General features: G+C 35.5%; 1 protein-coding gene, 1 long non-coding RNA gene and 1 other non-coding gene across 3 annotated transcripts; 2 read left to right on the top strand and 1 right to left on the bottom strand.

The window, feature by feature from the left end:
- Positions 1-528: 528 nt before the first annotated feature.
- LOC112713202 (small nucleolar RNA R71) lies at positions 529-636 on the top strand. The gene has a single exon (XR_003158177.1). It is a non-coding gene; the product is annotated as a small nucleolar RNA R71 (small nucleolar RNA).
- A 1,862-nt stretch (positions 637-2,498) lies between these two features.
- Positions 2,499-7,781, bottom strand: LOC140175322 (zinc finger BED domain-containing protein RICESLEEPER 2-like). The gene is made up of 4 exons (XM_072202992.1): positions 7,352-7,781; positions 3,039-5,013; positions 2,832-2,899; positions 2,499-2,747 (listed from the first exon to the last, which is right to left on the bottom strand). The coding sequence occupies exons 2-3, from the start codon at positions 5,005-5,007 to the stop codon at positions 2,832-2,834; spliced, it is 2,037 nt and encodes a 678-aa protein (XP_072059093.1). The 5' UTR covers positions 5,008-5,013; positions 7,352-7,781; the 3' UTR covers positions 2,499-2,747.
- On the top strand, positions 5,896-7,077 carry LOC140175323 (uncharacterized). The gene is made up of 2 exons (XR_011865775.1): positions 5,896-6,614; positions 6,747-7,077. It is a non-coding gene; the product is annotated as an uncharacterized lncRNA (long non-coding RNA).
- Positions 7,782-14,625: the final 6,844 nt, after the last annotated feature.

Below are 14,625 nucleotides of genomic sequence, written 5' to 3'. Positions count from 1 at the left end.
TGGAAAAGGCTTGCCATTGCTAAACCTGTTTCTTCCACCATTATTGTTGTTGAAACCTTGTTGAGGTCTCAGTTGATCCTTCCATGAGAGATTTGGATGATTTCTCCATGAAGGATTATAGGTGTTTCCATAGGGTTCTCCCATGTAATTCACCTATTCCATTGATGAGTTCTCAGGATCATAAGCTTCTTCTTCAGATGAAGCGTCCTTAGTACTGCCTGGTGCAGCTTGCATTTCAGACAGACTTTGAAAAATCATATTGACTTGCTGAGTCAATATTTTGTTCTGAGCCAATATGACATTCAGAGTATCAATCTCAAGAACTCCTTTCTTCTGATTCATCCCATTGTTCACAGGATTCCTTTCAGAAGTGTACATGAATTGGTTATTTGCAACCATTTCAATGAGTTCTTGAGCTTCTGCAGGCGTCTTCTTCAGATGAAGAGATCCTCCAGCAGAGCTGTCCAATGACATCTTGGACAGTTCAAACAGACCATCATAGAAGATACCTATGATGCTCCATTCAGAAAGCATGTCAGAAGGACACTTTCTGATCAATTGTTTGTATCTTTCCCAAGCTTCATAGAGGGATTCACCTTCCTTCTGTCTGAAGGTTTGGACTTCCACTCTAAGCTTACTCAATTTTTGAGGTGGAAAGAACTTTGCTAAGAAGGCATTGACTAGCTTTTCCCAAAAGTTCAGGCTTTCTTTGGGTTGTGAGTCCAACCATATCCTAGCTCTGTTTCTTACAGCAAAAGGGAATAGCATAAGCCTGTAGACCTCAGGGTCAACCCCATTGGTCTTGACAGTGTCACATATTTGCAAGAATTCAGCTAAAAACTGATGAGGATCTTCCAATGGAAGTCCATGGAACTTGCAATTCTGTTTCATTAGAGAAACTAATTGAGGCTTAAGCTCAAAGTTGTTTTCTCCAATGGCAGGGATAGAGATGCTTCTCCCATAGAAGTCGGTAGTAGGTGCAGTAAAGTCACCCATCACCTTCCTTGCATTGTTGGCATTGTTGTTGTTTTCGACTGCCATGTCTTCTTCTTGTTTGAAGATTTCTGTTAGGTCCTCTACAGAGAGTAGTGCTTTAGCTTCTCTTAACTTTCACTTCAAGGTCCTTTCAGGTTCAGGGTCAGCCTCAACAAGAATGCTTTTGTCTTTGCTCCTGCTCATATGAAAGAGAAGAGAACAAGAAAATATGGAATCCTCTATGTCATAGTATAGAGATCCCTTGAGATGTCAGAGGAAAAGAAGAATAGAAGGAGGAGGTAGAAGAAGAAGAATTCGAACTTATCAAGAGAGATAGAGTTCGAATTGTTGATAGTGGAGGAGTGTTAGTCCTTAAATAGAAGGATGTGAGAAGAGGGGAAGAATTTTTGAAAATAAATTAAAAGATTTTGAAGAAATTTTGAAAAATTGAAGAATGATTTTTGAAAATCAAAGTTGGGAAAGAAATAAAGTGATTTTTGAAAAAATTTTTGAAATTAGAAATCAAAAAGATTGAAAATTATTTGGAAAAAGATGTGATTAAGAGGATATGATTGAAGAGTTATGGTTTTAAAAAGATATGATTGAAAAGATATGATTGAGAAACAATTTAAAAAGATTTGATTTTTAAAATTAATGACTTGGCTAACAAGAAATTTAAAGGATATGATTCAAACATTAAACCTTTCTTAACAGAAAAGGCAACATACTTGAAATGTTGAATCAAATCATTAATTGTAGGCAAGTATTTTTGAGAATGGAAAGAAATTGATTTTGAAAATATATGATTGAAAAGATATGGTTTGAAAAATATTTGATTTTGAAAAATTATGAAAACTTGAAAAAAATTTGAATTAAAAACAAAATCTTCCCTCTTGTATCATCCTGGCGTTAAACGCCCAGAATGGTATCCATTCTGGCATTTAACACCCAAAATGCTACCCTTTTGGGCATTAAACACCCAGCCAGGTACCTTGGCTGGCATTTAAACGCCAGTTTTCCTTCTACACTGGGCGTTTTGAACGCCCAGATTTTTCTGTGTAATTCCTCTGCTGCATGTTCTGAATCTTTAATTCTAGGGGTGGGCATGGTTTGGATTTTTTTAAATCCAAACCGGATCCATTTTAAAACCAGATTTATGGTTCATAAAACCAAACCAGAACTGGATTAAAAAGAGAAACCGGTTTTAAACCAGTTTGAAAAAACAAAAACCGGTTTTAAACCGGTTTTAAAATTTAAATCCGGTTTTTATTTATAAACCGGTTTTAAATCCGGTTTTTACTTATAAACCGGTTTTAAATCCAGTTTTACATATAAAACCGGTTTTTTTTAATCCAAATCTAAAATCCAGTTTTTTTTTTTAAAAATCCAAATCTAAAATCCAGTTTTAAATCCGGTTTTTTTAAAATCCAAATCTAAAATTCGTTTTTTTTTATCCAAATCTAAAATCCGGTTTTTTTTTATAAAATCCACTTTTAAAACAAGTTTTTAGAAATTTAATTTTCAAACCATAATTTTTTTAAAAGTAAAAATTAATACTAAAGTCATTTTAAAGTGTATAGATTCATTACAACTAGAATTTAGTTCTTTATAAATCTAATGACAATAGCTAATCTATATAACATTTAATCATTCTCAAGACATCAAAAGAATACCACCAAAAAATCTCTCTAAAACAACAACCACAAAGTATCAAAAGATGCCAAGTTGCCAACAAAATCATCAAACAACCACAACCTTTGAGGAAAATATATCTGCAAATAACAAAATATACATTTGTCATTTTAAAACAAATCTTTGAATGAAAGTATTAAACCAAATGAGAATATTAAGCATACCTAGTCATCATCAAGATTATCAATTGATGCCGCCATAGAACAAGCACCATCATTAGAGGAAAATATATCTGCCAAGGGAATCAAATTAATTATCAAGTCTATATTCAACAACTTTTAATTGGTAACTAATACCTAAATTCTAAAATAGAAAGATAACAAAAACAAAAATAAAATAAAATGAGAAGAAATATGAAACAAATTTTATACCTTGATCAACTTGTTGAAGAACTTCACCATCATCATCTAAAGCAGAGAAAAGATCTTCCTTAAGCCAATCTCCTGTGCAGACTAAGGCTTCTACCATTCTAGGTGTTAAGGAACTGTGGTATGGATCGAGGACTCTTCCTCCAGTACTAAATGCAGACTCCGAAGCTACCGTAGAAACAGGTATAGCCAATACCTCACGAGCCATATTTCCAAGAATTGGAAATCGGGTTGAGTTGACCTTCCACCAGTTTAGTATATCGAACTTATGGGAGTATGGCTCGCATTCTTCTTGTAAATATCTATCAAGTTCAGATCTTGTATTTGTTCTGCGACCGGTTGCTTGCAGAAAAAAGCCCATGCCATGAAGATCGGTATTAATGTTGTTGGCTTGAACATCTTGCGTATCAGCTTCACTTGCTTCCTCAGAACTTTGGTATTGCTGATAAAGTAACTTTATGCACTTGGACAACTTTGACTTCAATTCGCCTCCTTTTTCTTCTCCAAAAAAGTAATCCAAGAAGTAATTGACATACTCAATCTTTTGCATTGGATTAAGTACGATAGCAATCAATAACAACATATTCACCGAATCAGGATTGCCCCAATACTTCTCATACTTAACCCTCATCCTTTCTGCCATTGACATAGTACTAAAATCAACAGAATCACAAGAATGACGAATAAATCGTCCAATTGCAAATACTTCCTTCATATACATATCACTGGTAACATATAAGGTACCAGAAACACGTATAGTGGCATCACTGAACACTCGCAAAAATGGTACAATGGACTCAGCATACTCCCAGTCTGAATCAGAAGGAACACCTCTCCCTTTTCCTCCATTCATCTCTCCTATATAGGTATTATCTTTCAAAGCAAGCAACTCAAATGCTTTGCGATGCTTCAAAGCTACCTCTAACATTTGATAGGTAGAGTTCCACCTAGTCTCAACATCCATGCAAGGCAAGCCTTTATATTGGATTTTTTCTAGTTCAACACACTTTTGAAACCTACTAGCTCTAGATGGAGAAGATCTAACATACTTTACTGCACTACGAATCCTCAAGACTGATTCATCAATCTCTTTCAACCCCTCTTTTACAATTAAGTTTATAATATGTGCACAACACCTCATATGAATAAATTCACCATTCAAAATAATGCTATTCCAAGAATTCAATCGCTGCTTCAGATATTTAATTGCAACATCGTTAGAGGAGGCATTATCAACTGTCACACTAAAGACCCGATTCAAATTCCAATTATTTAAACAAGATTCAATTGTTGCTCCTATAACCTCTCCTGAATGACTTGTCACTTGACAAAAATTAAGTATTTTTTTATGTAATTTCCAATCCAAATCAACAAAGTGTGCTGTCAAACTCATATAAGTAAAATTTTGAATTGAAGTCCAAGTGTCAGTGGTTAGACATACTCTACCACAATTTGCCGAAAGAAAATCTTGCAACTTCATCTTCTCTTCAGCATAAAGAGCTCCAATGTCACGTGCTAATGTAGTCCGTGAAGGAACTTTGAATCTTGCTTGTAGGGCATACACAAATTTTCGGAATTTTGGGCTTTCAACGAAGCGAAATGGTAGCTCTTCCCCAATAAACATTTCCACAAGTGCCCTTCGAGCCTCCTCTTGGTCAAATTTGGAAGCACTGGGTGAATTTAAAACACCACGCTCATCTATAGTCGGTGTGGTTGTTGTTTTTCTTCTTTTGTTCGAATCATTATTAGGATTTTGCTTGCATCTTCTCAAATGACCACCCATTGAGCTGGTTCCATTCCCATATTGTATTAAGCTATCACAATATTTGCATTTAGCCTTCTTCTCGGTAGCATTCTCTACATCAAAATGATCCCAGACAGCTGACCGATTCTTACGAACACCTGACGGCGGAGAAGATGGTTGAATGCTAGCGGACATCCCTGTTGCTTCAATATTACTGTTTTCAGTCATCTTGCTCTGCATATAAAGCAAGGTGTACATAACTCAAAATTTGGTGCCAAACATGCTAAAATTAACACAAACTAATTCAAAGAAACAGCAGCCAATAAAACTTCAGCATGATTCATAAACTAATGCATGTTCATATATCTCGCAAAGAAAACACGGCCTAAAGATTATGAAAATTACTGTCCTGTACCTCAAAACAACCATAAATAGTTAAACTATGCATGTTCTTTGGTTTAAGAACAGAGGCATTTGGTGGGTGGTTGTGACAATTTTTTAGTATTTTTAAGCAGACCTTGGTAAACATAAGTCTTCCATGTGAGTATGCATATATATTATATACATATATGATTAGAGGTGAATTCTTACATGCTCCTACCATGTTTGTGTGTTACATGCAATTTCCATCTTTGCCATTAATTCTTGTAATCAAAGATCGGAATGGTTTATTATAAAATTAACACATGTAATTATGAAATTATGTTTAAATTAATTTACAATATCATCCTCCTTGCTTTCCAACTCCAAACCTCCATAAGTCCTGGCCCCATGACCATTCTCATCAGTCTCAAATTAAAAGAAAAGACAAATTCTTTGGAGCTATCAGATCATATCTATTTATTATTTTTTATAAATTAAAAGAGAGAACAAAGTGGCCCCTCAAAGCTATTTGCCATTTCCCTTCCTTCCTAGTACGTAAATTTAGTATACTACCAAAGATAACATTCACTACAAATGATTACAAAATATAATGTCTTCTTTATTTCATGAGTAAATAGTTAAACGAATATGAAATTAGCTAAAGTTCCAACGTAGTATGTTGTGTCATAAGGTCAATGGAAAACACACACCAGAGCCACTTTGCTTGAGGGGCAGAATATGAGAAGGTGGTACTTCAATGCAAAACTAACAGCAAAACACTTCTTCAAATATGTGAACTTGAATATGAATGCTCAAGCAAGTTGGGAATCTTGATAGAACCGGAAACTACTTTCTTCAAGTGTGATTGCATGGACTCATGCCTACGCAGCAACCTCAGCTTCAACGAAAAAAAAAATGAAGAGATTTCTCAGTATGATTGAACATAGAATTTTCAGGTTGTAGAATAAGCCAAACAGTATCATGCTACAAATGGATGCAAGTTTTAAATACAGTGCTCAAAGATCAAAGTTACAATATAGCATTCAATTGTTCAAAAACTACAAATGAATAATGTCAAAACTCAAAAGGCTACAAGGGATTTCTCATAAAAAACTCACAATAATATTAATGTGCCCAAATTTCAAAGTCTATGCAGGAGGTGAAATTGTAAATTACCCAGAATGCAGGAACCTCTATTTATTATGTCAAATTTCTCAATTGCAAGAACATAATAGTAATGAGTGCAGTTCTCTTCTAAAATTCAAGAACATGCATAATTTAACTATTTATGGTTGTTAGCTATATATATACCAATATGGACACCCTGCTACTTTACAAAGATGGTTAGTTTCACTTCTGTGCCTTTCAATCATCCAGCAATTCTGGCTGGCAGAACTCTGAAGGGTTCTGTTTTTGGAGGTCTAAAAACCATGTCAGAGCTCTCAATTGTAGCTGACAAATGCCAAAAGGAGGTACTTTAAACTTTAAAGACACTTAAGTCAATAGATACATTACATTATCGTTTCTGGAATATGCTTAATTCATTGATGAAAAAGTCTCACAATTATTTAATGTATTCGGACTATTTATTTACATTTTCACAGGAGTTCCCTCTTCAGGAGCTATTCACCCATGAGGTCCCATTGACAGATATAAGCAAAGCATTTGATCTCCTCAGAGCCAAATTGTGTCAAAGTTGTCATCAAGATATGATTTTCTGACAATTGATGGATGTAAAATTCAAATTATGCAGCTTCAGATAGTTTTATAGGAGAATATTCTGCTTTAAAAATCACAGAAGTTGCAGTCCAACAATTGTTCTGTGTGAATATGAATAAAGAATTGTTTGATGCATGTGTGTATAAGTTGGCAGTTATTTTACTTCACCATTGTAATGCAAAATCAAACAACTTTGTGATATGCAATGTAACTTTTTCTTCAAGTGCAAATGTTTTAATAAAAAGTAAGGTGTTCAGCTCCTACTTTTGAAATTTATTCAAACAGACAAATAATCAAGTTTCAGTGAGTAACTTTGCTTATGTAAGCTCCTAATTGCAGGAACAAGTGAACAATGCTATATGATAAACACAAAATTGAGTAACTGAATTCATTGTCAATTTGTCACTATACAACAAAAATAGACATACTCTTTGGGGTTTATTTAAAGATAAACAAAAATAGACATTACTTAATGGTAAACCTATCTAACCTTGAGGGTACCCAGAGAACGGAGAAGAACAGAGCTGGGTCACGGCGAGAAAAGGTGGATGGCGCCTTGAGGGTACCCAGAGAACGGAGAAGAACAGATCTGGGTCACGGCGAGAAAAGGTGGACGGCGCCTTGAGGGTACCCAGTGAACGAAGAACAGAGCTGGGTCACGGCGAGAAAAGGCGGACAGCGAAACCGCGGATGGCGGAACAGAGCAGTGGCGCGACGCGCTTGAGGTGGTGGTGGCAGCTACGAAACTGCAGTGCCAGTTGCCTGCTCCGGTGCGGCGGTGCCGGCTGCGGGCGAAGGAGAAAGGAATTCGCGACGGTGCTCTGGATCTGGATTTTTTGAGAATCAAAAGTTAAGAATTAGGGTTTTGTGAGATTTGGATTTTAATCTGGATCTGGATCCGGATCCGGATTAAAACCGTTTAAATGGATTGGACTTAAAACCAAATTATAAAATAAATTTGGTTTGGTTTGGATTTTTTTTGTTTAAAACTGGTTTTTTTTTTAAAGGTTTGGTTTGGATTTGGTTTAAAATCCAAATTTTGGATTTTTTTGCCCACCCCTATTTAATTCTCTGTATTATTGACTTGAAAAGACACAAATTAAAAAAAAATTTTGAATTTTTAATGATGAGGAATAATCAAAATGAAACTAAGATCAAATAAACAATGCATGCAAGACACCAAACTTAGAAGTTTGTATACTATTGACACTAACAAATTGAGAATGCATATGAGAAACAACAAAACACTCAAGACAAGAGAATTTAAAGATCAGAGCAAGGAAATCATCAAGAACAACTTGAAGATCAATGAAAAACATAATGCATGTAATTTTCAAAAATTAGAAGAATAAAGACATGCAATTGACACCAAACTTAAAATTAGACACTAGACTCAAACAAGAAACATAAAAATATTTTTTATTTTAAGATTTTATAAATTTTTTTTGTGCTTTTTCGAAAATTGAGTGGAAAAGAAAAACAAGGGTTCAAAATTCTTAATGAGAATTCCAGGAATCATTGCAATGCTAGTCTAAGACTCCGGTCCAGGAATTAGACATGGCTTCACAGCCAGCCAAGCTTTCAGTGAAAGCTCCTGTCCAAAACACTAGACATGGCCAATGGCCAGCCAAGCTTTAGCAGATCATTGCTCACAATAGCAAAATTGATAGAAATCAACAAGCTCTTGTGATGATAAGTTGAAACCTCGGTCCAAAAGATTAGACATGGCTTCACAGCCAGCCATACTTCAACAAATCATCATGAAACTCTAGAATCCATTCTTAAAAACTCTGAAGAACAAAATAGAAATATTTTTTTGTATTTTTGAAAAACTTCCAAAAAGTAAAAAGCTTAAACATAAAATAAAATTACCTAATCTAAGCAACAAGATGAACCGTCAGTTGTCCAAACTCGAACAATTCCCGGCAACGGCACCAAAAACTTGGTGCACGAAATTGTGATCCTCAATGGCGCCATCAACATGGTACGCTCAATTGCAATCTCAACTCTTTATCACAACTTTGCACAACTAACCAGCAAGTACACTGGGTCGTCCAAGTAATAAACCTTACGCGAGTAAAGGTCGATCCCACTGAGATTGTTGGTATGAAGCAAGCTATGGTCATCTTGTAAATCTCAGTCAGGCGGATTCAAATGGTTATGGAGGATTAATGATTAAAAGATGAATAAAACATAAAATAAAGATAGAGATACTTATGTAATTCATTGGTGAGAATTTCAGATAAGCGTATGGAGATGCTTTGTCCCTTCCGTCTCTCTGCTTTCCTACTGTCTTCAACCAATCCTTCTTACTCCTTTCCATGGCAAGCTGTATGTTTCACATCACCGTTGTCAATGGCTACAGTCCCGTCCTCTCAGTGAAAATGTTCAACGCGCTCTGTCACAGCACGGCTATTCATCTGTCGGTTCTCGATCATGTCGGAATAGAATCCAGTGATTCTTTTGCGTCTGTCACTAACGCCCCACAATCACGAGTTTGAAGCTCGTCACAGTCATTCAATCCCTGAATCCTACTCAGAATACCAAAGACAAGGTTTAGACCTTCCGGATTCTCAAGAATGGCCACCAATGAATTCTAGCTTATACCACGAAGATTCTAATTAAGGAATCCAAGAGATATCCACTCAATCTAAGGTAGAACGGAGGTGGTTGTCAGGCACACGTTCATAGGTGAGAATGATGATGAGTGTCACGGATCATCACATTCATCAAGTTGAGGAACAAGTGATATCTTAGAACAAGAATAAGTTGAATTGAATAGAAGAACAATAGTAATTGCATTAATACTCGAGGTACAGCAGAGCTCCACACCTTAATCTATGGTGTGTAGAAACTCTACCGTTGAAAATACATAAGAACAAGTCTAGGCATGGCTGAATGGCCAGCCTCCCAAAAAGGGTTCAATCATAAAAGCATGATCAAAAGATGATCCGAAGATTGAAAGATTCCCCCCTAATACAATAGCAAAAGGTCCTATTTATAGAGAACTAGTAGCCTAGGGTTTACAGAAATGAGTAAATGACGTAAAAATCCACTTCCGGGCCCACTTGGTGTGTGCTTGGGCTGAGCATTGAAGATTCCATGTGTAGAGACTTTTCTTGGAGTTAAACACCAGCTTTTGTGCCAGTTCCGGCGTTTAATGCTGGGAATTTTGAAGCTGACTTGGAACGCCTGTTTGGGTCATCAAATATCAGGCAAAGTAGGGACTATTATATATTTCTGGAAAGCCCTGAATGTCTACTTTCCAACGCAATTGAGAGCGCACAAATTGGGTTTTTGTAGCTCCAGAAAATCCACTTCGAGTGCAGGGAGGTCAGAATCCAACAGCATTTGTAGTCGTTTTCAGCCTCTGAATCAGATTTTTGCTCAGGTCCCTCAATTTCAGACAGAAAATACCTGAAATCACGAAAAACACACAAACTCATAGTAAAGTCCAGAAAAGTGAATTTTAAATAAAAACTAATAAAAATATAATAAAAACTAACTAAAACATACTAAAAGCATACTAAAAACAATGCCAAAAAGCGTATAAATTATCCGCTCATCAATGAGCTAGAGAAATTTAGACTCAATGCTTTCGAGAATGCAAAAATTTTCAAAGAGAAAGCAAAAATATGGCATGATAAGAAATTGTCATCCAGAATCTTTGAGCCAGGGCAGAAAGTTGTGCTATTTAATTCTAGGCTCAGATTATTCCCCGGAAAATTGAAATCCCGGTGGAGAGGACCATATGTGATTACAAGTGTGTCACCATATGGATACGTAGAGCTCCAGAATCTCCATTGTAATCTCCACTTCCTACAACATAGTTGTAATCACACTCATAGCCAAAATGAGAATTCATAATGGAAAGAGAGAACAAAAATCAAAAGATAATGGAAAACAAGAGAAATAAAATTCTACAACTAACAAATAAAGCAAAAAAACAAGATATTCACACTATTCACATATATACAACAACCAATAACATAACACCATTGCAACTCCCCGGCAACGGCGCCATTTTGACGAATGGATTTTTGATGGTATAGAATTTCACAAATGAATTCTCGTTGCAAGTATAGTTTCTAAACCAATCAATAATCCTTTCATACAAAAAGTTGTTTGTCACTAGTACAAACCCCTAAAATTTATAAACCGAAGTATTCAAACCTCGGGTCGTTCTCCCTAGGAATTACAATAAAGTGTCTTGTTATTGGTTATGAGTTATTTTGGGGTTTTGGATGAGAGACATAAAAGTAAATGGCAATGAAAATAAACTAACAACTATAAAAGGCTCTTGGTAAGGTATGAAAATTAGAAGTTCTATCCTAGTTATCCTTCTCAATTGGTTTGAGAATTGTTCATTGCTACCACTTAGTTAACCCTTACTAAATAAAGGAAAGTCAAGTGGATGAATTGACTTGAGTCACAAGTCCTAGCCAACTCCCAAGGAAAGACTAGCTTTAGTGCACTCCAAACCAATTAGCAATCTCTCCAATTACCAATCAACAAAGGAATTAGATAACTCAAGTGTCACTAATTACTCTACCTAGGCCAAGAGGAACAAAATCTATACTATATCTAGAAGAGGCATTTCAACAAACACATAAAAGGCAATAAAAGTAAACAACATAAATTGCAAGAATTAAAGAGAGATCTAACTACAAAGGCAAGAGATCAACAATAGAAAAGTAAAGAAGAACAATTATTATGAATTACCTCTTATTGAATTGAAAGAAAATGGAAGGAACAATAATAGATCTACAACAAAATACAAGAACAACATAAAGGAAATTACAACCAAAGAATGGAAGAAGAATGAATCTAACAACAAGGAATTGAGATGTAGAAGTAGAAGAAAGCAAAGATTAAAACCTAGATCTAAGAACAAATCATAATCCTATTCCTAATTCTAGAGAGAAGTGAGAGCTTCTCTCTCTAGAAACTAATTCTAACTACTAAACTAAACTAATGGTAACTAGATGTCTCATCCCTCTTCAATCCTTGACTTAAATAGCATCAGAAATGAGTTGGATTGGGCCCACAAGGCTCCTAAAACCGCTGGGGACGATTTCATTAAAGTAGGCCACGGACAGAATCGGAGCGCGCGCGCAAAGTGCGCGTGCGCGCCCCTGAACGCGAAGCAACATATGGCAAAATTTATATCATTTCGAAGCCCGGATGTTAGCTTTCCAACCCAACTGGAACCGCATCATTTGGACCTCTGTAGCTCAAGTTATGGTCGTTTAAGTGCGAAGAGGTCGGCTTGACAGCTTTCCGGTTCTTTCATTTCTTCATGAGTTCTCCAACTTTTCATGCTTCTTTCTTCATTCCCTTGATCCACTCTTTGCCTCCTAAACCTTAAATCACTTAACAAACATATCAAGGCATCTAATGGAATCAAGGTGAATTAGATTTAGCTATTTTAAGGCCTAAAAAGCATGTTTTCACTCTTAAGCACAATTAAAGGAGAATATACAAAACCATGCTATTTCATTGAATAAATGTGGGTAAAAGGTTATAAAATCCCCTAAAATCAATACAAGATAAATCGTCAAATTGGGGTTTGTCAACCTCCCCACACTTAAACCAAGCATGTCCTCATGCTTAAACCAAGAGAAAGCAAAGGGATCAACATTTATTCAATGAAAACTAACTAAATGCAATCTACCTATATGCAACTATCTACATGAATGCAATTGCTTGGTCAAAATAAATTAATTCCCAAGAAGCATATATAAGCACAAGGGCAAAAGGTATTAACAACCATGCCAAACCACAATTGAATTGACCTATTAAATATTTTTACAAACTTGCATGAAAGGAGATGATCATTGGTGGAAACATGTAATTGAGCATCAAACCCTCACTGGATGTATTTGCACTCTATTCGCTCGAGTGTTTAGGGTTGATTCACTCAATTCTCTCCTAATCATGCTTTCTAAGATTTGTTTTTCTTCTAACAATCGACATATATTTCATGCATGCATACAAGTATCATGAGGTCTTTTCTTTAGGTTGTAATGGGGCTAGGGTCGAGGTAGGATGCATATTTGGTCAAGTGAGCTTGAAGTTTGAATCTTTGATAGGCTTAGACTTCCCACCTAACCTATGACAACCTATACAATTAAGTTCTAACCTAACTACCCATTCCTCACTTTTCCACATACTCATGCATTTCCTTTTTATTTCACAACACCTATGCATTGATTTTATTGGACTATACTTTGATTTGGGGCATTTTGTCCCCTTTTTATTTCTTTCTTTTTCTTTTTTTTCTTTCTTTTTCTATTTTTTTCTTTTTTTCTTTTCCATATTATTTTTCTTTTCTTTTTCTTTTGTTTTTTCTCATTTTTTTTCTTTCTATGTACAAGAACCTCAATGCATAAGGTTTTACATTTGATCAATACATGAGTATGTACCCAATTCCCAATATTTCCAATAATAATACAAAACTACCCTTTTATTCACCCAATGTCCCAAGGTTCCCACACTTGAATGATACTCACACACACTAGCCTAAGCTAATCAAAGATCCAAATTAAGGACATTTATTGTTTTTCGCTTTAAGGCTTGTAATGTGCTAAAATTAAGAACAAGTGGGTTAATCGTAGACTCAAATTTGGCTAACAATGGAAGATAAAAGGTTGGCTATTTGGATGAGTGAGCTAATGAAATGATGGCCTCAATCATATAAATGCATGAATACACAAAATAATGGACATAAAGAATCAAACAAATCAAAGATCACATTCATAGAAAGAGAATAATGCACACAAGAAGGAAAATAAGTTGTTATAAGATGTAACCACACCATTAGGCTCAAAACTCACTTGCTTGTGTTCTTAGCTCAAAAATTCATGTTCCACAAGATATATAATTCAAGCAACACTCAAATCAATTGGTGTGCCCTATAGATAGAAATCCTTGAAAATTTTCATTATTTTGACTAAGCTTATTGTGTATACATATGCAAAAGTAAGAAAATGCAAGTAAAAATCCTAAAATCTTAAAATGAAATGCAAAAGTGTTGGGATTAGAAATTTGTCACCCAAAATCGCTGAACGGTCGGACGACCTCCCCACACTTAAAAGTTTGCACCGTCCTCGGTGCACTCAAAGATGAGCAAGGGGGTACGGCGACTCTCCGGATTGCTACGTGTTCTTAGTCTTGCTTCCGTTATTGCTTGTGGTGCATCATTTATGAAAAATAAAAATATAACACCATAAGATGAGAAGATATAAAAGCAAGGAAGCATACTTTGTTGGAATGAGGTAAATCACTAGAATTGAGTGAGTGAATTAGTGTGACATTAATGAAAAATAAGTGTGTGAATTCTAAATTAGGCGCCTTTTAGAACACACATTAGCAGAAAACTCATGTCACAAAAGAAGCATGCACTTCACTTATCCTAGTATGCTTGAGATGCTTTAAGTAAACTTGTAAGGTAAAACAAGCATTAAAGAAGCATGAAAGCATTCAAGTCAAACATATATGGATGCATATAATCATAAAATACAATGCATTAAGGTGAATGCACAACATCATCCATCAAGAGGTTGCCTAATCACAAAATAAGGCTCAAATCACATGGTGGCCAAATCATGTAATTCAAGAAGAGTTGCGAGCTCGAAGGCAATTCCCATCACTTGGTATTCTTAAAAGTGAAGCATGAAAAACTCAAAACCAAGTAACAAAATATAACCTCAATCATAGAATCCAACAAAGATTGTCGAAAAACATTCATGCTAAAATAGCATT

This window comes from Arachis hypogaea, chromosome 9 (genome assembly GCF_003086295.3).
Source record: "Arachis hypogaea cultivar Tifrunner chromosome 9, arahy.Tifrunner.gnm2.J5K5, whole genome shotgun sequence".
In the NCBI taxonomy this organism is placed as follows: domain Eukaryota; kingdom Viridiplantae; phylum Streptophyta; class Magnoliopsida; order Fabales; family Fabaceae; genus Arachis; species Arachis hypogaea.
The sequence above is the reverse complement of the archived record's forward strand: the minus strand, read 5'-3'. Positions and strand labels throughout refer to the sequence as shown.